The 23773-nt window shown below is 32.3% G+C and overlaps 2 protein-coding genes across 2 annotated transcripts; one reads left to right on the top strand and one right to left on the bottom strand.

Moving 5' to 3' along the window:
- Positions 1–5416: 5416 nt before the first annotated feature.
- Positions 5417–6559, bottom strand: LOC116106159. The gene is made up of 4 exons (XM_031392502.1): positions 6410–6559; positions 6010–6186; positions 5745–5930; positions 5417–5653 (listed from the first exon to the last, which is right to left on the bottom strand). Exons 1-4 carry the CDS (start codon positions 6557–6559, stop codon positions 5417–5419), a joined length of 750 nt encoding a protein of 249 aa, XP_031248362.1.
- A 2142-nt stretch (positions 6560–8701) lies between these two features.
- Positions 8702–23175, top strand: LOC116106160 (putative disease resistance protein RGA3). The gene is made up of 5 exons (XM_031392503.1): positions 8702–10274; positions 16350–16480; positions 17221–17301; positions 17448–17589; positions 22718–23175. Exons 1-5 carry the CDS (start codon positions 8702–8704, stop codon positions 23173–23175), a joined length of 2385 nt encoding a protein of 794 aa, XP_031248363.1.
- Positions 23176–23773: the final 598 nt, after the last annotated feature.

A 23773-nucleotide genomic window follows, 5' to 3' on the forward strand; every position in this document is an offset into this window, starting at 1 on the left:
TTAAGTTAAAAAAAATTATTATTATTATTCAACTAATTTTCAAGCTTTATCGATTGTAATGCAATATTTTTAAGTCCAAATGTTATTACTAAACTAATTTGCCAGCTTTATAGATTGTAGTGCAATATTGTGTTTGAAACAACTTTGTTTTCATATAGTAGTTCTTCAAAGCCATGTTTTTTCAATCTCAGGATAGAAAAAGAAATGAGATTTTGCTTTTTAATATTCATATAATTTGCCATTCTCAAAATTTTTCTTAAAAGTTACTTCCATGTATAAGTCATTGTAAAGCTAAAGGCGTAAAGGAAACCAGCCGTGTGTTTGTTTTATAATTTTGAGTTGTATTTTTGAAAAAATTGAGTTGAGTTATTATTACAGGTGTTTGGTAAGATTATTTTTTAATTCCATATATTTGTTAATTTAGTTAAACATCCTTTACAATAAAATTTTTTAAAATTAACAAAAACACCTTCATCCATCCATTAACTGTTGGTAGACGGCCATTACCGTCGAAAGGTGGTCAGAAGTTGTTAGAATGGTGCATGACCGGTTGGTTGGGGGTGTTTAGTTAAGTTAACAAACCTAGTTGTTTAACAAAATATAAATATTTTGAGTTGAATAAAATATGATTGAATTTTGAGAATAGTAAAACAAACATGTATTTTGAATATGATAGGATAGGAATAAAGAAACAAACATAGCCATTTCTTTGAGTAAAGATCATCTTCTCCCAACAAAAATCATTCAAATTCTTTCCTTTAAATGGCCTTCTACAATTTGCATCACATTCCCTCATTCTTCAAGAGTAGCTTGTTGAAAGTTTAATTCATAAAATGAATTGGAGTATTTGGATAGGATTTTAGGGATAGTATTGGATAGTTGGATAGGGTTATGATTACGAGAATAAGATTTGCAGAATATGTGTTTGGTAGAGTATTTTAACCTTGAAATTGTATTGAATATTTGATTAAAGTGGGAAATGTCAAGGAAGAATAATGAAAAAGCTGAGAAAAATAAAAGCCAACGGTCAAAATGAAAGTCAGAAAACTGTCAGGAAAAATATTTTGCAGATTGGATTGTGCAAATAATAAAACAAACATTATTTGAAAAATCAAATCCATAATATGGATAATAATATTAAACCAAACAAAACCTTAACTATTCTTGTATCATTACGAATAGCTTGTAGATTGAATAGACTTCCTATTTCACAATAAAAATATGCTCAAAGAAAAGAATGAAAGAATTATTTGGACAACACTTAATACTTTAACTAGTATCAAAGCAAAACTTTGATACTTGAAGTCAAATCTTATTCCTTGGTCTTTTCCATTTGAGCAATCAAATCTTAATTGGTTTAAAAATGAAAAGAAAGCTTAAGAAGGAAATACTTGAAGTCAAACAACTCTTAGGATTTTTTTTTTTTTTTTTTTTTTTTTTTTTTTTGAAAGCTTAATGTATCTTTTAGTTGAATACATTTAAATATATAAGTGTAATTGATATGTTTGTTTTTTTATTTTTTAATATTTGATTATAAATATTGAGTTATTTGGCTTTATGTACGTAAACATCTTAAATATGATGTTTTGACACATTTGTCTTTATTAAATATAATGTAATTTTATATTTTACATGTTTTTTTTTAATTATCAAATTTATGAAAATAAAAAAAACAAATGTATATAAATTATAAATAACTAATTGTTTAATGTAATATATAAAAATAAACAAAGGAAGACCAAAAATACAAAATTTATAAGAGTATTGTCAAACTTGGAATTATATAAGTTTAATAGGGATACTGTTGACCAAAAAAATAATATTATCGATTAAGATGTTTTTGTATTCAGATAAATGCCAAATATTTTAGTTTTTTACTTATATCTTGTAAACAGACATAAGTTAAAAAACAAATTGAAAATCTATAATTGTCAAAGAACTAAAAATCATATATCTTTTAAGACTTTGTCGTTCAAAATTCCGGTAGCACGTATATACATTTACGTATAAGGTTTACATGACAAGAACTCATACTGTTTTATGATATTTTTAAGATAATTAATTTCACTTTAACTTTAGGATCTTTTAATATTTTCACAAAACAAAATTAAAAACTACATCTTCAACTTTATCTATATCTATCAAAACAATTGAAAAAAAAAAAAATTCCCTTCTTCATGAATTAATACAAATTAATCAAAGAATTCCAACATATGAAAATTACCTTTAAGGACATAATCTTTTGCACATATTTAAGGTCTTTATTTCGAAATTCAAGCAATATTTGGTTATTTAAAACATTATAGTATATTATTTATTCAAAAATTAAAAAGAAAAATAAAAAAAGAAAAAGAAAAAGAAAAGATGATGGGCCTCAGCACTTTAACTACTTAGAAGATGAAGGCCCATTTTGCTTCCAAATTAATGCTTGTTTTCTTCCAAACAATATCAATGGGCCCTTCAGAGTTCAAACCTTTCGCATTCTCAAATGTCAAACATTGGAGAAGATAACTAGGGGATGTCCTCCATCTCCACGAGATTTTAACCAATAATCTCTCACGCTCTTCCTCAACATTGATTCCGCATATGTGCAAAGAGATGACCTTCGAATTGTCAAGCAGCTACAATCGCCATCAATTCCTAGTGATTTTCTCTCTTCTCCTTTTCAGACATTTTCTTTTCGTAGCTTAAGCATATAAAATTTTGAATTAGATCCTATCTTGTGTTAATTTTATAACAAGCTGAATAAAAAATAAAAGTACTAAGTGTCTTGTTAAGGATTAAGATATCTCCGTGCTTTTTCCGAGCAATTTGTCTTCTGTTGATGTATGTGATGTCGACTTGGTGATGTGGCTTATATCTTAACTTTGTGATTTTCAATCTTTGTCGCTAATTATTAGTATCAATGTTTTGATGTTACAGGGATTACATTTGATTTCTCAGCTGAATTAGTGTTCTCTGGCATACAAAAGAGAATATCAAGATGTGACCAATCTGGTGAAACTTTAAGAAATATATGCTCTATAGCTTCTCTCTTTTGGAGAATTTATACAGTAGAAGTGATTATTATCCTTTTGAATTACTAAGTTACTGGATGATGCTGAGACAAAACCATTGAAAGATCAATTTTGTTAGAGTTATGTCATTCTGCTGGTTACACCTTATAAATCACAGGATTTAGCAATACAATGCATCGACCAGTACTATAATATGAGAAATTAGAATCAGAAATTGTTGTTTCATGTTAACGTCACTAACTGGCTGCTGTAGCTTATTTGTCTTCCTCGGATAACATACTTAACATTGCAAGATTGTCTCATATTTCGATCTTAAAATTGTATGCTGACTTGATAACTTTGTGAATATGTATAACAGTCTATGTATCCCATCTCACAAAAATAATAATGTATTGCAGTTTAAGGCCACAGAGTTCTGTTTTTCAATAGTTGTGTGCTTCAACAAGTGAAATATGCTTTTTGGTCATAAGAAAAAAATGTGCAGATATCTCTAGGCATGAACAAACTGCTCTGTTTCAATCAATGTTTCTCAGGTTAGAAGTTTCAAAACATATATTTATTAATAAAGAAGTGAAGTTTATGTACATTATCTAATAGCATTTTGTACTCAACCAGTAAAATAATGCCTTTTGGTCATTAGAAGAAAGTTTCAGAAACATCTTGCATGTAACACTAGCCAGCCACATGGTATGCTAGAGCTCATTGGCATGAACAAACTGTTCTGTTTCAGTAAATTTTGTCTTTCTCAGGTCAAAACATATATGTATTAATTAAGGACCAAAGTTCATGCATATAATCTACTAACATTTTCCTATTCAGGTGATGTGAAACATGTTTCTGTGGACTTGAACTGCGAACTGCCTCTTTCATTTTCAATGCTCATCCAACTCTGACTCTTTAAACAACGAGCTGCTTTTGAGTGAACAGTCCAGGAATTTTGAGTCACTAAACTTATGTATAAATTGAAAGTAAATTTATTATCTTCTGATAATGCTGAAAATGGTATCAGGTAGTTTCTTGGTTTCATTCATCTGACAGTTTAGCAATTTTTCTCTTCAACTTCTAGTATTTGTCGCTATGTTAGCTCATAAATGCAAACTCAACAGTTTCTTTAAGTAATTCTCATTAATTTATATAATTTTTTTTATGGATAAAGTGGGGAAGTGAGACCACATTGCTTATATATAATATGTAGATGATGATAATATTATTGACTCATTTTAATCATAAAATTGAATAATCTAAAGTCTTATAATGGCCCAATACCTTGTTACATGAAAGAGAAGTTACTAATTCATTAAGCATTTTCAATTGATTCCATGAATTTACTTGTGGGAATTTTGTTGAATTTGAGGTTGGTTCTACTTTTAATCCTTCTATTCTGACTGCTTGAAATGACTTTAGTGACAAGTAACTCTTTTTGGTTATGGTCGTTAGTGACAGATATTTAATTTTTATGATAGAATTATGAGTCCGTTTCAGCATAAAATGTAGAGTGACATTCAGGAAAAAGAGGATCCTATCATTCGTGTTGACTTTGTCAAATGACAGAAATCTTCTAAGAACTCTCAATTTGAGTCACTTTTCCCCCCCTAAATGTATCGTTACTTTTGGCTGCTATTGCATCTCATTTAGTGTGAGAAAATTATCTTTCGGAACTCTGTTTAAACAGCTGCTGAAATTAGACTGATATTTATTTATTCAGAGTTGGCATTTGACTCATGGTAGTTGATATTTTTTACCGTAGGGATGTTCTTTGCTGGGGAAAGAATATCATCTCTGGTAAAACACGGACAAAAAAAGGAGCTGGTACAGCAGTTTGCAATAGAGCATCTTCGCTAGAAACACTAGTTAGTACTCTTGTATTTTGTTTTTTTCTTGCAATAGTATTTGTTACATTGAAGAAGGCATTAGTTTCCACTCTGGGTTCCTGTTAATTGTATGCCTTAACTGGTTCTCGTACACAGGTTGGTTATCTGTACCTGACAAATGCAAATCGATTGGAAGAAGTCATAGGAAAGCTGGGATTCTCAACTGGTTCTTCTACATAGCCGATTTTAGAGGAACAAGTAGCAAGTTAATTGCTGAGTCATGCTGTTTGTGGCATATCTTTCGAATATGCAACAGTCGAGACGATTTGCACGATCGCGACATAGTGAATAGATAGGCAGCATGTAACATGCCATAGTTAAGTCATGCATGAAAACTTTCTGAGAAATTGTGGTGGTATTGTGCACCACAGATAGAAGGGAAGCTGGGGTTTTAAGTGCTGTTCGCTCGAACTTCATGCCCTTGTAATTTTGGCATTGTATGATTTTGGATATCATCAAAATAGTACCATTTGATTCATTGATTGTTATTCAAAGAAATTCTACCCAAAAGCAAATTCATCTTGAAATTCAACAATAACCTTCTAATACCTCTAGTATATCCCATATCACATCATCATCATTCAATTTAATAAAATAAGCACGAGCTGATGTGATCTCCTGTGAATGGTCACCGCCACAACCACCACCACCATTGTCGTTGTCAGGATCATCATCGAGAGCAGCATTGATAGAAGAATTATCACCATTAAGGGAGCTTGCACAGCCATCGACAATTACAATATCATCGAATAGTTTACCATCAACCTAAATTAATCAAAAAAGTTTAAAAGATTAAGAAACAAACTTTTATCATAATATTGACGTGATAAAGTCTTTGGATTAAAGAACTTCTTACCGTCCTCTCAACTTTCCATTGCGATATCTTAGACAAGTCGTAATCATCTTCACATGGTTCCACACCATGCATATATAACATTATCAGTTGACCGTCACTAGTCGACTCTCCATCTCCGCCTTGTGTCGCAAGCGGCGGACCCTTCGCATTCCACACAATCAACATCACACGATAGCAGACTAAACACTACAAGTCAAACTGAAAACAAAGTAAAATATTATTACATATAATTAATATCAAAAGGTTCTTATTATTAATAACTTACATGGTCGGCAAAAGCAAAGCGGCACTCTTCTGAAGCGAGCCACTTGAATGTCTCATTCTCCCGATCAGTAAGGTCGTCATTGGCATACAAGCTGTCATTCGGATAAAAAATGCCCAGGAAACTATTATGACTGCCCACATCAGCTTCCATAACGTGTGAACAACTGCAGCACCGCACCTAAAAAAATGTAAATTGACATTAATTATTTTACTAACATTTATATACACTTCTGGATATTCAAGATCGGAACCATCTAGCATTTGCAATTTGTTACATCCTTTTAGTATGGCACTAATTCTGAGCTCCCAAAAGTTGCCAATTGATTTGTATTTTTTGTTTTTATATTTGAATTTGTGCTTTTGATTATTTAATGGATTATATATATAGAATGAAAGCATACCATCAAAACACTATCCGCATGAAGAGGAAGAAGAAGAAGTGTTATTCCAGTTATCTGAACAGATTTGGAGAAGAAATATGCATGAAGAATATATATAAGCATGAAGAAGATAAGCGGTACAAAGGAGAAACGTGCATGAGGGATAGACATATGGCAGTAAATGGCAATAATACTCCTATAATAATAGTAAGCAATATGTTATGAATTTTAAATCATACTGCTATTTACTATAATTTAATAGTAGACAAAAAGACTTAAATACCCCTACCTCATAAGTAAAAAAATAAAAAATAAAAATTATCAAACATATCAAACAAATATGGTGTTTTGACACATTTATCCTTATTAAATATAATGTAATTTTATATTTTACAAATTTTAATTTTATTTTTTTAAATTATCAAACATATGAAATAAAAAAAGATTTATATAAATATAAATACCTAATTGTTTAATGTAATATCTAAAAAAAAGTTAATAGAAGAACAAAAATACATAATTTATAAATTAAATAGGGATATTGTTGACAATGAAAAAATTATTATTGATTAAGATGTTTTTGTATTTAGATAAAAACAAAATATTTTAGTTTTTTTACTTATATATATATGATAAATAAGACATAAGTTAAAAAAAAAAAAAAAAAAACAAACCTAAAACATCTTAATCTATTAAAATTATTTACATAGACTAAAGATTAACAAAAAAAAAACAAAAAAAAAAAAAAAGCCCTTTAGTCAATCAACAAATGAGCTATGAAATATTGTTCAACCAAGAACAAACAAAATATCTATGAGCATCAAGAATTAAAACTCATTTAAATAAGAAGTATTTGAATCGAAAAATTTTATATACATTTACATAAAAGTTTACGTGACAAAAACTCATACTACTTTATGATATTCTTAAGGTAACTAATTTTAATCAAACTTAGAATCTTTAAATTTTTTCAGAAAACAAAGTTGAAAACTACATCTACATCTTCACCTTCATTTATATTTAGCAAAACACGGTCAACTAGTCACTTCTTCATGACTTAATACAAATTAATTGAAAAATTCCAACCTATAAAAATTACCTTAAGAGAAAATCTTTATTTCGAAATTCAAGCATATTTGGTTATTTAAAACATAAAAGTTAAGATTTTTTTTCCCAGAAATTTCAAAAAAAAAAAAAAAAAAAAGATGATGGGATTGGGCCCTTTAAAAACTAGAAATCCGCAGCCCATTTTGCTCCGGCCTTTTCTGACTTGTATTAAGGAAAATTAATGCCCTAAGCTAAATATTATTATTTATTAATGCAATCACCTCTAGATTTAGAGAAATTATATTTAGGAAATTCATTATGATTCCCAATTGCGTGTTGTCATTAACTAGATTTGTCATGAAAGTTTCGTGCAATTCATAAGCTTACGTCAACACGCATTCAGGCTACAATGTCACCCCATTTAATTGCAAACTTGTAACAAAACAAATGGCTGTGATATCACCATCATCACCTCAATTATTTTAGAAAACGCCAACGCATAAAAAATATTTTTCCACACATGGGTCCCCACCACCAAATTATTGCTCTCACAAAAAAAAGTTGTTAAAAGTGAAAGATTGATCAAATGGTTGTGATCCCGCCAATTGTACTCCATTAAGGCATCATTGCCTCAATTTATATTAATATGTTAATGTTCTCACTTGATTCAAGGGGTGGTTGTAATCATAAATTGGAATTTATTTGAGTGGTTTTCAGTTGATGGCAACGTTCAACCATATTCTTCATTGCTAGCTGTGTGTTTCTCTTCTCATCTTAATAATTGAATACGACTATTTATTAATTGAATACGACTATTTATTAATTGAATACGACTATTCTCCACCTCACTTGAACTCCAAAATTGTAAAGAACAAGTGGCTGTGATCTCAGTTACCACCATTAATGCGTCATCACCGTTCAATTATTTTAAAAAACGCCACCACATAAAGATATTTTCTACTCAAAGGGTCCCCACGACGTGTATAATAATTCATTAGTCATAAATGCAAGAGTTAATAACATGACCTGCTAGTCAAAAGTCACAGGGCTGAGCCAAAATTTGTATAAATTTTTCAGAAGTGGAGGGCCCTCCATTTGTTGATTATTATCAAACCGAGTTATTGCTCTCACCAAAAATTTGTTGAAGTCAAAGATCCCTTTGGTCTTTCTCTAACTATAAACATTGATCAGTTACCAGAAAATAAACACACCAACCATTTCAATTTCTCAATCTCTGTTTTCATCAATTACGTAACATCTTTCACTATGGCTGAAGCGCTTGTGGAGGTTGTGTTGCAACAATTTGTTTCAATCATTCGTCAACAGGGAGAAGAAAGGATAAGTTTGATTGCAGGTGCTAAGCAAGAAGTTCAGAACCTTCAAATCAATTTCCGGGCAATTCAAGCTGTGCTGGCTGATGCTGAGAACCGCCAGGTGAAGGAAAATATTGTGAGAGCATGGTTAGCCGAGCTGAAAGACGTGTCCTATGACATTGATGATGTGTTGGATGAGTGGAACACCAAGCTTCAGAAATTGAAGATTAAGAAAGCTGAAGATGCTTCTAATTCTCTGAAAACGGTATGTTCCTTCATTCTTCACTATCTCAGTTGTAGGCCATTGGTTATGCGTTATGACATTGGCGTCAAGATAAAAGATCTTGATAGAAAACTTGGTATTATTGCTGTGGCAAGAGAGAGGTTCAACTTTAGAACAATCACCGAGAGTAGCAAAGAAGTAGAACGGCAAATCACCACCTCTGCTATTGATTTCACAAAGGTTCATGGAAGAGATAAAGATAAGAATTCATTACTCGGTTTACTCTTGAGTCAAAGTAGTCAACAACAAGTCCTCCCTATAATCTCTATAGTAGGGATGGGAGGAATCGGCAAGACAACTCTTGCTCGATTAGCTTTTAATGATTATAAGGTGAATAACCATTTTGATAAAAAAATATGGGTGTGTGTTTCTGAGCCTTTTGATGAGCTTAGGATTGCAAAGGCAATCCTTGAATCTCTCACAAATAGTCCATCCCAATTAGTTGAACTAGAAACTGTAATGCAAAACATAGGTCAACAAATTGAAGGGAAGAAGTTTCTTCTTGTCTTAGATGATATATGGACCGAAAATTCTGAAAATTGGGAAAATTTAAAATGTACACTAAAGTGTGGATCATTAGAAAGTAGAATTTTAGTGACCACACGTAAGGAGAATGTTGCAAATGCCATTGGAACCACCAACATAATCTCACTAGGGATACTCCCTGAGAAGGAATGTTGGTCCTTGTTTTGTCAACTTGCATTTTCGGGAAAAACCAATGAAGAGTTTGAAGAAATCGGTAAAAAAATTGTAGAAAAGTGTAAAGGTTTGCCTCTTGCTGTAAAGACTTTAGGTAGTCTTTTGCGCTTTAAAAGAACATCTGAAGAGTGGGAAAGTGTCTTAAATAGTGAAATATGGGAATTAAAAGAGGTAGAACAGAAGATTTTTCCACCTCTATTATTTAGCTACTATGATTTGTCCCCTAGACTGAAGAAGTGTTTCTCATATTGTGCTATTTTTCCAAAGGATTATAAAATAAAGAAAGATGTATTGATCAAGTTATGGATGGCACAAGGTTACTTAAGGTCAGAGGCAAATAAGGATATGGAGTTAGTTGGTGAGGAGTATTTTGAAACGTTAGCAATGCATTCTTTCTTCCAAGATTTTCAAAAAGAGGAATATGATATTGATATACGTTTTTGTAAGATGCACGATATAGTACATGATTTTGCTCAATTTCTTACCCAAAAAAACGGATTGCCACCTTCTGCAGATTATGATAGATATAACTCCTCCTTTCCCAGTAAGTAGAATTCTTTTATGCTAATGATGGTTTGTTCCAAATATCTTTTGGTTATTAAGTTATTGGATGGCTTTTTTCCTATAACTGAAATCTTTTGTGATTCTCACACTTGATACAGAAGCAAGTTCAACATGTAATGATTTTCTTCAAGAATCAATGTCAAGCAATGGGTACCACACAACTTGGTAGAATTAGCTCCTTTTTTCTTTTGTCAACACAAAAGCGTCTATCCAACAGGTACTTCTTCGTCGATGTGTTTGGTGACAGGATGCTCTTGAAAATAACTATTCAGTTTGACACATTGATGTTGTATGTCATCAAGAAGTTGATGTATAGTGAAGATAAGATAACAATTACATTTTAAAGAGAAAACAAGCATCTTAACATTAGTGTGGTGATTAATATTGCTGAAGAGGGATCATTAACTTACAGATATTGCTTAAATTGTGTCATCAAAACTGAGAAGTGGTTGACTAGAGTTTTGGCTGCATAAGGACCTATCAATGACTTCCTGACTAGATTAGGTATTTCACCTTTCAATTGTTTTGCTCATAGTCAGGGACAGTCAATTCTGCTTTAACATACCTGTGGAACACCGTGCTTAGATATTCATACTCAGGTTTTCTATTATTTATGTGAATTGCGGTCATGATGTTACAGTCTAGCAGACCATGGAGTCCAAAAGCATGAATGAGAAAGTAGGATTGCAAGTAGGTAATAGAAGTTAGTCCAAAAGCATGAATGACTGTTATATATGACAGTAAAAATTGCTCCATAAGTTTTATTAGTTAGTCATTATTCTGTTTCTTGAAAGATTGAAGTTTCAAGCCTTTGTTTGAAAGTAGAAATCATTTCATGTCTGCATTTTGTAGACATATTTCAGATATGTTTCCAAAGTGCAAAAACTGTGTTGCTTAAAATACAAGATATATGATTTTCTGTCATGATAATTGTAATCTCCTTCTAAAGTTATGTCCTGTTATCTCAGAACCAAGGTATCTTCTGAAGGAGATATACACCATATGGCAACAAGATGTGACAAGTCTCCATTTCTTCAGTTCTGAAGCAACATTTAGTATATAGACACGAACATGCGCTCAGTCAAATTGAATGTTTTATCAATGCGAACCCTTTATTTTATCAAATCTTCATCACTCTGTTTTCTGGGAACTTCTCAAACAACATCTACCGCATGATAGGTTCCTGTCTTGAATGATATAATCCAGAGTGGTGGTAAAGCTTGTAGATGGAGAGTCAAACGGGATGAAAGTTACTTTATAGCAAGAGTAGTCTGGATTGGGCAGCATGTATCCTATCTCAAACTCAGCTAGCTGCTTGAATTAAGCTTTCTGTATCTTTCCTCTCGTCCCTATCGGCATTGAGTGATTGAAAATTATAAACATATTGGGTTTGGGCTTTACTTGGTTACCTCCCATATGTAGATGTGAAGTTCAACATGTTAGACCAAAGTGTATTTGCAAATTAAAACCCAAACTTATCTTCATCTTCTTTTTCATCATGTAGCAGCCGAAAACGAGAGAAAGGAGTGTGTGTTCTGCTCCAGCTGCTGTCCCTTCTACCCAGCCACCATTCGTATTCTTTCTACCACCATATATGTTTGAGATAGAGGCAAAAACAAAGAGAAACAGAGAGAAAATCTGAGTTTTTGAGTCTGTGAACAATGCATCATCAAATCATGATCTGGAGCTGTTTGCCGTCCATTTGTTCTGGTTTTTGGATATGTTGTTCATGAGACACAACTCTGCATTCTGAATGGTGTAGATTGAAACCCAGGCACTGTAAGGCTGTTAATTGTGGGTAAACTCGAAACTGCAGTTTTTGTGTCTTTGAGATTATTCTCTCCATAAATTGTGATATTTTTTCCTGTTTTTTGCTGAGATGTTGGTGTGGATTTGTGAAGTTTATGATGTTTGTATGCCTCTAGTTTTCACTAGAGAGAACTTTGTATTCCCATTTTTGGGATAGTGAAAGACTTTAATGGACTAAGGTCCCGTGGTTTTTACTCCTCACATCGGGGAGGTTTTCCACGTAAAAATTGGGTGTCATTGATCTTTAATTTTCTGCATATATTTGTAGCTTTTGATTATATTCTCTCAAGAAAGAAAATGAATTGTTGGAATCTAGGTTTCTTTTCGTTACGTAATAGTAAACTGGATGTTGAATTGGAATATCTTTCTATTGGGTTGATAAACACATTGGATAAAGAAAGATGATAGACACCAATGAATTAATCATTGGAATTTTAGTTAAATTGAAGTTGAAGCGCTTGTCTCCACTGTCTTGAGGCAATTGGTTTCACTAACAACTGAAGAGGAGAAAATCTGGTAGCGTCATTAACCAAGTGGGAAAGTCACCAGCAGTCTGCAGACCATTCAAGCTGCTGAGAGCAGACAAGTGAAGGAGAAGAGTGTGGGAAAATTGGTTAGATAAGCTCAAAGACTTGTCATATGACATTGATGATGTCTTCGATCACTGAACCATAGGGAGCAGAATTACAAATGAATGGAAACTGGAAATCGTATCCAAAGTTTTGAAAAAGTTATGTCCCTGCATATCGTCTGATACTTTTGTTGCAAGCAAGTTTTCCTTCACATGAAATTGCTCTCAAGAAAAGATCTAAATGAAACATGGAAAAGAATATTCAATCTTAATTTGACTGCGGCATTAGGCAATATGAGCACGAAATAACTTATTACTCTTCTGATTTACTAGAGGTTTATGGAAGAGATCATGACAAGAATACATTAATAAACTTCTTGTTAACTAAGAGTGGTCAAGAATCAACTGATTATCTATCTCATTCGCGCATTAAAAACTGCCCCGGTTACTCTTTGATTTACTAAATTACTGAATGATGCTGAGACAAAAACATTGAAAGATCAATTTTGTTGGAGCTGAGCCGTTCTGCTGATTACACTTAAAAGGACAGGATTTAGTAATATAAGCTTTGATCAGAACTATAATATGTATAACCTGGTCTATGTATTATCCTATCTCAAAGAACAATCTTGTATACGTTAAAGACACAGTTTTATTTTTCAATAATCGTGTGCTTCAACCAGTGAAATATGCCTTTTGATCATAAGAAGAACTGCCTCCTTCATTTTTAATTTTTCATCGACTTCTTAACAATTGGCTGCCTTTCACAGAACAGTAGGAATCTCGCCTCACCCAACTTCTGCATAAACTGAAAGCAAACACTACGTAGTGTTTGTTTTTTTAATGTCTGATTAGGAGTATTAATTAAGTAGTTTGACTGTACATATGTAAACATCTTAAATCGGGGTGTTGATAAATTGTCTTATTAAATATTAATGTAACTTTATTTTTTACATGTTAAAAAAAATTAAATTAAAATTATGAAGAAAAAAATGTGTATAGATTATAAATAACTATTTGCTTAATGTAATAGCTAAAAAAAATAAAAAGACCAAAAATAAAAATTTATAAGGGTTTTGTTAAAATTGGAATTATATAAATTAAATAGGGATATTGTTGACAAAGAAAATTATATTGATTAAGATTTTTGTATTTGGATAAATTTACTTCTATACTAAACATCTACTAAAATTAATTACATTTAGACTTAAGATAAAAATAAAAACAAACAGCCTCATAATCTTTCAACGAACAAACTAGAAAATATTGTTCAACCAAGAATAAACTGAATCTAATAACCATCAAAGAATAAAAATCATTTAAATAAGAAGTTTCGAATCATAATAATTTCATATATCTTATATAATTTCATATATCTTTTAAGGCGCGTCTTTGAAATTCTAACACTACTATATACATTTACAAATCAATAGAAGAGATTATTGTGAGACTTTTTTCTGAGTTCAATAAAGAAAATCTGTTTATCAAAGTTGCTTCTTAGATAGTTCAATCGCACGACAATAAAGTTGCAGTTAAGGTGCAGTTCACCCTATAGTGTGCCGTAAAAACCAGCACAGTGAGAGCAGATTCACCTACCTTCGACTCATGTATCAATACTTAAGGTAATTCTATTGAATGGATCATTATTATAATATTTTCTTTTCTCAATTTGATTATGTATTTAAAAGTTAAATTGAAATTTTTTCTTAGCATAATCATTAAATTAATTCAAACTAGAATAATTCATTTTACCACCCCAAGTCCTTTCAGTGTCTCAGAGCAGAGGAAAAATAATAGGAGTTTATAGTATGGAAAATTCAATTCTTTAGCTTAAACTACGTACTTTTTCTAGAATTACTTCCATATTAATTCATTTAACCCTAACTTTAGAATTTTTTAATATTTTCACAAAACAAAATATAAACTACATCTTCACTTTATCTGTATCTATCAACACAATTAAAAAAAATTCCCTTCCTCAGAATTAATAAAATTAACAAAGAATTCCAACCGATAAATTACCTTAAGGACATAATCTTTTACATATATTTCGGTCTTTATTTCGAATTCAAGTAATATTGGTTATTTAAAACATTAAAGTCTAGGATTTTTTTTTCCCGAGAAAATTGAAAAAAAAAAAGAAAAGAAAAGAAAAAAGATAATGGGCCGGGGCACTTTGAATATAGAAGCGAACTTCTAAAGTGGAGGGCCCTTCGGAGTTCAAACCTGAATTCCCAAACATCAAACACTGGATTCCTTCTCAACAACTTTCGAGATCCCATACCATCTCATCATCTCCACGAGATTCTAACCAAGATCTCACTTCTTCATCAACATTGATTCGCATATGTGCAAAGAGATGACCTTGGAATTGTCAAGCAGCTACAATCGCCGTCAACTCCCAGTGATTTTTCTCTTCTCCTTTTCAGATAGTTTCTTTTCATAGCTAAGCAGATAAAATTGGAATTAGATCCTATCTTGTGTTAATTTTATAACAAGCTGAATTTTTTTAACTTTTGATAAGAAATAAAAGTACTGGTGTCTTGTTATGTATTAAGTAGCTGATGCTAATTGTTTTTTTTTTTTTTTCCTTTCAAACTGCAGCAAATAGTCATGTCAACTGCATTGGGAAAAAGCTCTATCAACTCTCATGTTTTTTCCAGCAATTTGTCTTTGTTGATGTAAGTGAGGTCGACTCGGTGAGTGTTATATCTTAACTTTGTAAGTTTCAATCTTTGTCGCTAATTATCAGTATCACTGTTTTGATGTTACTGGGGATGATATTGATTTCTTAGCTGAATAGTGTTCTCGGCATACAAAAGAGAATTTCAGATGTGGCCAATCTGGTGAAACTTTAAGAAATGTATGCTCTTTGCTTCTCTCTTTCGGAGAATTGATAACTAGAGAGTGCGTGTGTTGTTCCTGTGAATTACTAAGTTACTGGATGATGCTGAGACAAAACCATTGAAAGATCAATTTGTTAGAGTTAGTCTTTCTGCTGGTTATACCTTATAAATCACAGGATTTAGTAATATAATGCATCGACCAGTCTATAATATGAGAAAATTAATCAGAAATTGTTGTTTCATGGTAACATCCCTAGCTGACTTGATAAATTTGGGAATATTATCATAGTCTATGTATCCATCTCACAAAATAAATAATGTATTGCAGTTTAAGGCCACAGAGTTTAGTTTTACAATAGTTGTGTTTCAACAAGTAAAATAGGCCTGTGGTCATAAGAAAAAAAATGCAGGTATCTTTGGCATGTAGAAAATGCTCTGTTCAATCAATGTTTCTCAAGTTAGAAGTTTCAAAACATATAATTATAATAAAGAAGTGAAGTTTATGTACATTATCTAATAGCATTTTCTACTCAACCAATAAAATAATGCCTTTTGGTCATCAGAAGAAAGTTGCAGATACTTTTGTATGTAACGCTAGCCAGCCAGATGGTATGCTAGACCTCATTTTCATGAAGGAACTGTTCTGTTTCAGTAACTTTCATCTTTCTAGGTTCGAAGTTTCAAAACATATATTATTAATAAAGGACCAAAGTATATGTATATAATCTACTAACATTTTCTATCAGGTGATGTGTGAAACATGGTTCTGTGGACTTGAACTATGAACCGTCTCTTTCATTTTCTATTCTCTTAAAACAACTGGCTTCAGTCACTCGTCAACAGGAGGAGGAAGGGATCAGAATGATTAGAGCTGGACCAGAAGTTGAGAAGCTTCAGAGCAATTTCCTGGCCATTCAACTGTGCTTGCTGATGCTGAGGACCGCCAAGCGAAGGAGAATGGTGAGAGTTTGGTTAGACAAGCTCCTAGACGATGTGTTGGATGTGTGGAACTCAAAGTCAGAAATTACAAATAAGAACTCGAAATGCTTCTAAGTTGAAAAAGGTAAGATTTCATTCTTACTAACTCAGTTGTGGACCATTGATTTTTGCATTATGATGTTGTTGTCAAGATATGATTAGATGTAAAAACCAGGCACTATTGCGTAGAGAGAGAGGTTCAACATAAATCAATTCTAAGGTAGCAAAGAAGTAGCATGGAAAGACCACCTTTGCCATTGATGTAAGAGGTTTAGGACGAGATGAAGAGAAGAATTGAATAGTAGAATTTTTGTTGAGTCTAGTCGTCAACAAGTCTCCCAACAATCTCTATAGTAGGGATGGGAGAAATCGGAAAGACAACTCTTCTAGATTAGTTTTAACATGATGGGAAAAAAGTAGGTTATGAGTTTTTGGGATAGAAGTGATGCTATGTCGTCATCTACATCAATTATTGCGTTTCCCAAACTGTGGAACTATTGCAATTGGGTTTAATGCTGTTGAACGAGAAATGGTCTAGGTAAAGTGGCCACAGGGAATCTTATATAATATATTGACTGAGTATGTACACATATACTCAAAAATCAGTTTTAACATCCTCTGCACTTACTGTGGAATTTAAACTTCATAATGTGTGACTCTGTGTATTTATTTTGAAGTTATTTCATGCTAAAGTTTTGTATTGTTTTGTTTTCAACGTGCAGCAACCAGGAAATCCTTTAGTGGAGACATCTTTTGAAAGAAATGTTGAATATCAAGCACCACTTGAGTTTAAAACTGATAAGGTTCCATAGCTTGCCATGTTATGTTGTTGGATGTGAAGGACCAGGTAACCTGGCCATAGGGATCTTACATATTCTTGTATCTATAATTTTGTACAAATTCTTACTCAAAAGTCAGCTTTTATTTTTTCTTTTCTTTTCTTTTCAAGCTGCAACAAACAGTTATGACTCAATACATATCTTGTGAAGAAATGTTAATATCAAGCACATTGCGATGTAAAGGTTCCATCAATTCACCATATTGGTTTCTGCAAACAATTGTTACTTATGCATCGAAACGCCATGGACAAGGTAATTGGCCGTAGGACATCATACGGACATCTATATGAGTTTGTTTCTGACTTTTGAGAGAACGGTCTTGAATTTTCGAATTGCTTTTGTATAAATTGAAAGCAAAATGATCATCTTCCGATAATGTAGGTACTAGTGTTTCTATAATAGCATTGCTCTTGGTTTCATATACATGTCGATATTCTAATTTAGTATCAGTATATGGATAGTTTTAGCTTAATTACAATGGTAGCTAGCTCCTGGATTTTTACCCAAGCCGTAAAATTCCAGAGTGGGAGTCACCCCAGAGTTGCAGCTACAGCTGAAACAAGTCAGATTACCAAAAGTTGTTTGATGACTTTGAAGTTTTTTTTTAGGGAATCAGTTAAAAAACATGTTTTATGATTCAAGTTCATCAGATTTACAGACGTTACAACCCCATGAATACCTATTTTCTAATACCTTTGTGAGAGAAAATCTTCAAAAAGGTATCTATTGTTTTCAAACTGTAAAATCGGTCTAAACTAGCTAGCCAGATTGTATTGTAGGTATTGATTGGCATGAAGGAAGTGCCTGTTTCAAGAATTTCATTCTTTGTCAAGTTCAAGTTTTAAGAAGTAATAGTTACTAACGGTTCTGACTCAGTGATTTGAGTTGGATTTGGCATTCATTAAAGTTCATCCAACTTCACATGACGTAGTTCAATGTTCATTCATTGTCAAGTTCAAAGTTTAACAAACATCTTATGATTAACTTCATCTATTACCTTTCACATCTAACTTCAAAACCCCATAAATATGGATTTTTATAACTTGTGAGAAAGATTGGACCATTCTACTCTTTTGTTAATAGTGAAAAATCTTTTTCACGTCATTACAGGACGTAGTAGCCAAAATAGGCAAACATATGAATTGTTGTGCTTCTTTTATTTTATCCATTTTCTTTATTTCGTTGATTTTATAATAGTTTGGGCCATGTTTGGCTATTATTTTTATCCCTATTCCCAATCCTATTCTCCAAATAGTTTGACATATTATTCTAGAAATATTACCCTATTTTTTTAATTACTTTTATACCCCATAAGGTATTAATTTCATCAAATACACCCTGAAAAAAAGTTTAAAAATTATCAAAAACAGATCTGACCGGTCTGTGTATAACGCGATTTTCTGGCAGTTCTGACGGTGGTGGTCGGGATCTGGCACTGCAGGTGGGGGGGGTATTTTGTCATTTTACATGTGGGTGTATTAAATTAGCAAACTTAGGGGGTTTTTTATAAATTTTGAAATTTACCTCGTAATACTCCCATATTCAATATTCAATATTATCCCAAAATCCTATCCAAAATAATAAACCAAACGCACCCTTGATTGTTTTGAAGCTGCTTGATCTAAGAGTCGATTAATAATTATTTCGTTTCTTTTTTGACCATAGGTTAGTGACCATAATAACTAAAGCGGAAACCACATTTTCCCACAACGTTTGGGAAAATGACACTTTCTCACCCGTCAACTTTCAAAATGATACTTTTCCACCATTCGTCAGGCTTTGTTAGTGTTTTCTGTTAATATTTTATTAAAAAGACAAAAATACCCTTAATAGTTTATATAATTAAAATCTAGTTAAGTCAAAATCTTTACCGATTATTATTAGTTTAAGTGTAAAGATATCTTTTTTCTTTGTTTATTTAATTAATTAGGATATTGATTTTTATGTTATTAGTAAAATGAAAAACATTACAAATTTAGTAGATTATCGAATAATAGTGATATGATATGATGATCTTATAAATAAAAATGTTAAGCTTATTAACTTTAAACAATACCATAGCATTATTTTTAGTAAAATGAAAAACATTACAAATTTAGTAGATTATCGAATAATAGTGATGTGATATTGATGACATTATAAATAAATAAATGTTAAGCTTATTTAACTTTAAACAATACCATCACATATTTCTAACTTGTTAGGTGGAACTAACTATTTTTTCTTTTTCTGAATTTTTAATATTGATTTTTTGGCTAATTAAAAAATATAAAGCCAAATATTTAAGGGTATTTTTATTTTTTTAGTAAAATATTAACCGAAAAATAACATAACCTAGCAAAGGGAGGAAAAGTGTAATTTTGAAACTTAAGGGTGGGAAAGTGTTGTTTTACCAAACTTGGGGGGGAAATTATCGTTCTCCCATAACTAATTTAAACCAGTATCATAATTCCTCACTTGGGTGAACAATTCGAAAGAAGTTTAAAAAATAAATACTGGAACAATAAATTGTAGTCATTCGATTAGAATCTTGGAAACTCGCAAACACAGCTTCTAAATCTTGGGTGCTATAAAGTAAGATGTACATAATATAATGATTAAATTTTCAAAGTGATGGCGGACACGGGCACATGCGATTTTCTCGAGTTGGTGCAATTTGGAGTAATATCGAGAAAAGAACTCGGAACTGAATTTGGAAATTATTGAAAAGCCCAAACATTCAGCAATATCGAGACCGTTAAAGAGTAAGTAAGATCATAATCACAAATTAATCCACCGACCCTACATCTTTTCCAAGTCTCATAACAAAGAGAGAAAACAGGGGTTTTCCATGGTCTTTTATTAAATGTGGCCGACAGTAGGTACAAGGGAACCCCAGTTTCCGAAAATGAAGGGGTACTCTCTAACAAGGAGAGAGTATAAAATATTGATTGTAATTTGATTTACAAGTTTGGTCAATATATACATGAGAGATGAACTCTTTTACTAAAGAGAGATGTCTAAATACAAGGAAGAGATCGAACAAACTTTGAATGTTAAACTAATTAGAGGAGATCTGTGGAGACAAAGCAGAATCGTGAGTTGTTGAAACTACTGCTGCTGAACCACTTGAGTTTGGGGAGAAAGAGATGAGATTCTCTAACACTCTAAAAGTTGTAGCGAATTTTTGGAAGAGGGGCCAGGAAAACCTTTAAGCCTGCTTTGTGACTAGTTTTGCTTTGATACTATAAAAAGTTTTGGTCCTTTGTAACTATAATAATTCCCTTTGGTTCCCTTGAGTCTGCCACTCTGAAGCAGTATCACGTGAAAGATTCCTTTGTCTTCTCTAACTGTAAGTTTAAGATGTATATAGCATAATGGAAATAATTTTGTAGATGCAGACGGGCACATGCGATCATTTCTCACATTTCAATCAACTGATGTAAAGGCGGATTCAGCCCGTGATATCACCCGCACTTGAATTTCATATTGTAAAGAACAAATGGCTGTGATTCACCATTTGTACTCATCTTGCTATCACCTCAATTAATGAAAAATTAACTCTTGTCAAAAGTTTATTAGAATCCACCCAAAAAAAAAAACAAAAAAAATCATGTAAAAATCTATGTTTAATTAAAAAAAAAAAAGTAAGGAGCACTACAAAAAGTTAAAGCAAAATTCCAAAAGTGAAGGACCCATTAACGTCTGCCTTTGTCGATTAGTTCTAAAGCAAAAATTCTCCAGTGGAGGGTCCATTATGTTCCTCCATGTTGAATAATAATGATATTTAAACCAAATTATTGCTGTCACCAGGAAAGGTTTCTTTAGTCTTTCTTTATATTATTGGTTAGTTTATTTCATGTTTTTAGACAATAGGTTAGTGAACAGAATAATTAAATTCAAAAAATCATACATTTTTTTAAGGTATACAAAAGAAAGTTTAAGAAACAAATACTTGAAATCAACAATTTTGTAGTCAGTCAACTAGAAATCTCGAAACTGCAAACATAGCTTCTAAATTTTGGGTTGGCATAAAGTTTAAGATGTATGTTAATATAATGAAAATAATTTTCTAGTGAGCAGAGCAGTGGGCACCATGCGATCCATTTGATTTTCTAAAGTTTGGTGCAATTTGGAGCAATTGACCATTTATCACGTTTCAATAGTTTACGTAAACACGGATTCAACCCAGGATATCACCCCCACTTGAATTCCAAAATTGTAAACAACAAAAGGCTGTAATCTAACCATTTGTACTCCATTAATATTAATACTCATCACTTCAATTAGTGCAACAATTAACTCTCTCTGTCAAAAGTTTATTAGAATTCCTATAAAAAAATATATGTTTAAATTCATGAGTTGATTAAAAAAAAAAAAAGTAGAGGAAACTATAAAAAGTTAAAGCAAAATTTCAAAAGAAAAGAAAAAATAAAAATAAAAAAGTAAGGGCACTATAAAAAGTTAAAGCAAAATTTATAAGTTGATTAACCTCTGCCTTTGTTGTTAGTACTAAAGCAAAACCTTGGCTGACGTTCATGATTAAAAAAAAAAAAAAAAAAAAAATGTTTCCAGTAAGAATAAACTTTGCGTTAAAGGATTTACTAACTAGTGTACTAACCTTTGTTAAAATCACACATAGTACGTACTATGCGTATGGTACCCGTACTATATTTAGTTAGTACACGATTAGTACTCATCCGTTAGTCCCATAGCATCACTCTTCCAGTAATACTGAAAAAGAATTCAAAACTCCATTCGAAAGTTGGTGGCCATTTTGAAGTAATTGACCATTTCTCACGTTTCAATCACCTCACTTGAATTTCAAATTGTAAAGAACAATGGCTGTGATCTCACCACCATCAATGCAGTATCACCGTCAAACACAAACAAGTAAAGATCAAGAAAATCACACACAAATACACAAGGCACAATTTTACCGTGGTTCGTCTATCCAATCTTGGATAGACTACATCCACGTTGAGCTCCGAAACTCTGGAAGCCCACTGCACTAATGAGTCAGTCAAAGAATACAAGAAGAACACCGTTACAAGTCTGCCTCAAACAGACTACCACCCACTATGGCCTAATCACTCCAGAACCCCTCTACAATCTGCAAGAAACAGAGGACAACTCAGCCTCTAGAAGGAAACTCAACCCTCTCTCACTCAAAGCAGACTAACCCAGAAAGATTCAATCAGAGAGAACAAACCCTAGCCCGAGTGTATCCCTTTCGTTAACCCTAATTCTCTGAATAACAAAATACGCGTTCTTCTTAAGTGTCACTGTTGGGCTTCTTTATATACTAAGTCATCAGCAGTTCTTAGCCCTTGGATCTGTCTTGATCTAACGGCTGAAACTTGGTAATGGCTTTAAACAAAACGACCCCGTTTTGACTCAGGTGAAACGGCTCCGTTTTTGGCTTCACAGAACTTTCAGATGTCATTGACCAAATTGAGAAGGTTAAATCTTTGGGCTTGTGTAAACTGTGAACATCTGCCTCCTTTGGGTAAGTTATCATCTCTTGAAATTCTTTGGATAGATGAAATGAAGAGTGTGAAAAGAGTGGGTAATGAGTTTTTGGGAATAGAGAATGTTGCCATGTCATCATCTTCATCAATTATTGCGTTTCCCAAACTGAAATTTCTATACTTCTCGGGGATGGAAGAATGGGAAGAGTGGAATTACGGGAGTACAAAGAGAGGAGATAAAGATATTACAGTCATGCCATCTCTTCAGACCTTAGAACTCCATGACTGTCCCAAATTGAAGTCTCTACCAAACCATCTTCATCAGATGACAATGTTGAAGAAGGAAATAGATTATTGTCATCTTCTCCAAAGAACAGAGAACCAATAGTTGATCGTCATCTTCCTCTGATTAGGTTCTCTGAAATTATCGGCTTCAACACTGATTTTCCTTCAAAACACTGGTAATTTCCTCTCTTTTCCCTTTTAATTATTTGTTTTGAATCAGAAATTAGTGGTTCTTATGTTCTCGAAACGACTTGAGTGAATTGATAACTCATCATCATCTCCTTTAGTTTTAACCAACATATCTCAAGCTTTAACTTCAACTTTGATTCTGCAAAGGGACATCCTTTGAATTCTCAAAATGCTACAATTATGATCAATCCACAGGCAATTCCTCTCCTTACAGGTAAAACCTTCAGTTTTGACTAACATTTCTCAAGTCTTAGCTTCAATTTTTCTGAAGTATTCGGTCCATTATGCTCCCCCATTTGTTGATTATTATCAAACCAAGTTATTGCTCTCAACAAGTGAAAGATTCCTTTGGTCTTTCTCTGACTATAAAAATTGATCAGTTTTTAACATCCCCTACACTTATTATGGAAATTTTAACTTTATAATCTGGTCTTACATCCTATTTTCAAGAGAATTTTGATCATTATTAATTCATTTTCATTAATGTGAATTTGTGTTGTTCTTTTAAGGTG

This window comes from Pistacia vera, unplaced genomic scaffold, assembly GCF_008641045.1.
Source record: "Pistacia vera cultivar Batoury unplaced genomic scaffold, PisVer_v2 Contig51, whole genome shotgun sequence".
Taxonomy (NCBI): Eukaryota; Viridiplantae; Streptophyta; class Magnoliopsida; order Sapindales; family Anacardiaceae; genus Pistacia; species Pistacia vera.

Excerpts from the sequence above, each read along its gene's own strand:
- LOC116106159 (XM_031392502.1), bottom strand. The coding sequence starts at position 6,559 with ATGTCTATCCCTCATGCACGTTTCTCCTTTGTACCGCTTATCTTCTTC. Across the intron at positions 5,931-6,009 it reads GCTTTGCTTTTGCCGACCAT|TGTTTAGTCTGCTATCGTGT; the intron begins GTAAGTTATTAA and ends TTTGACTTGTAG. Across the intron at positions 5,654-5,744 it reads AATGGAAAGTTGAGAGGACG|GTTGATGGTAAACTATTCGA; the intron begins GTAAGAAGTTCT and ends TGATTAATTTAG.
- LOC116106160 (XM_031392503.1), top strand. The coding sequence starts at position 8,702 with ATGGCTGAAGCGCTTGTGGAGGTTGTGTTGCAACAATTTGTTTCAATC. Across the intron at positions 16,481-17,220 it reads CCGCCAAGCGAAGGAGAATG|CAACCAGGAAATCCTTTAGT; the intron begins GTGAGAGTTTGG and ends TTCAACGTGCAG. Across the intron at positions 17,302-17,447 it reads TTGAGTTTAAAACTGATAAG|CTGCAACAAACAGTTATGAC; the intron begins GTTCCATAGCTT and ends TTTCTTTTCAAG.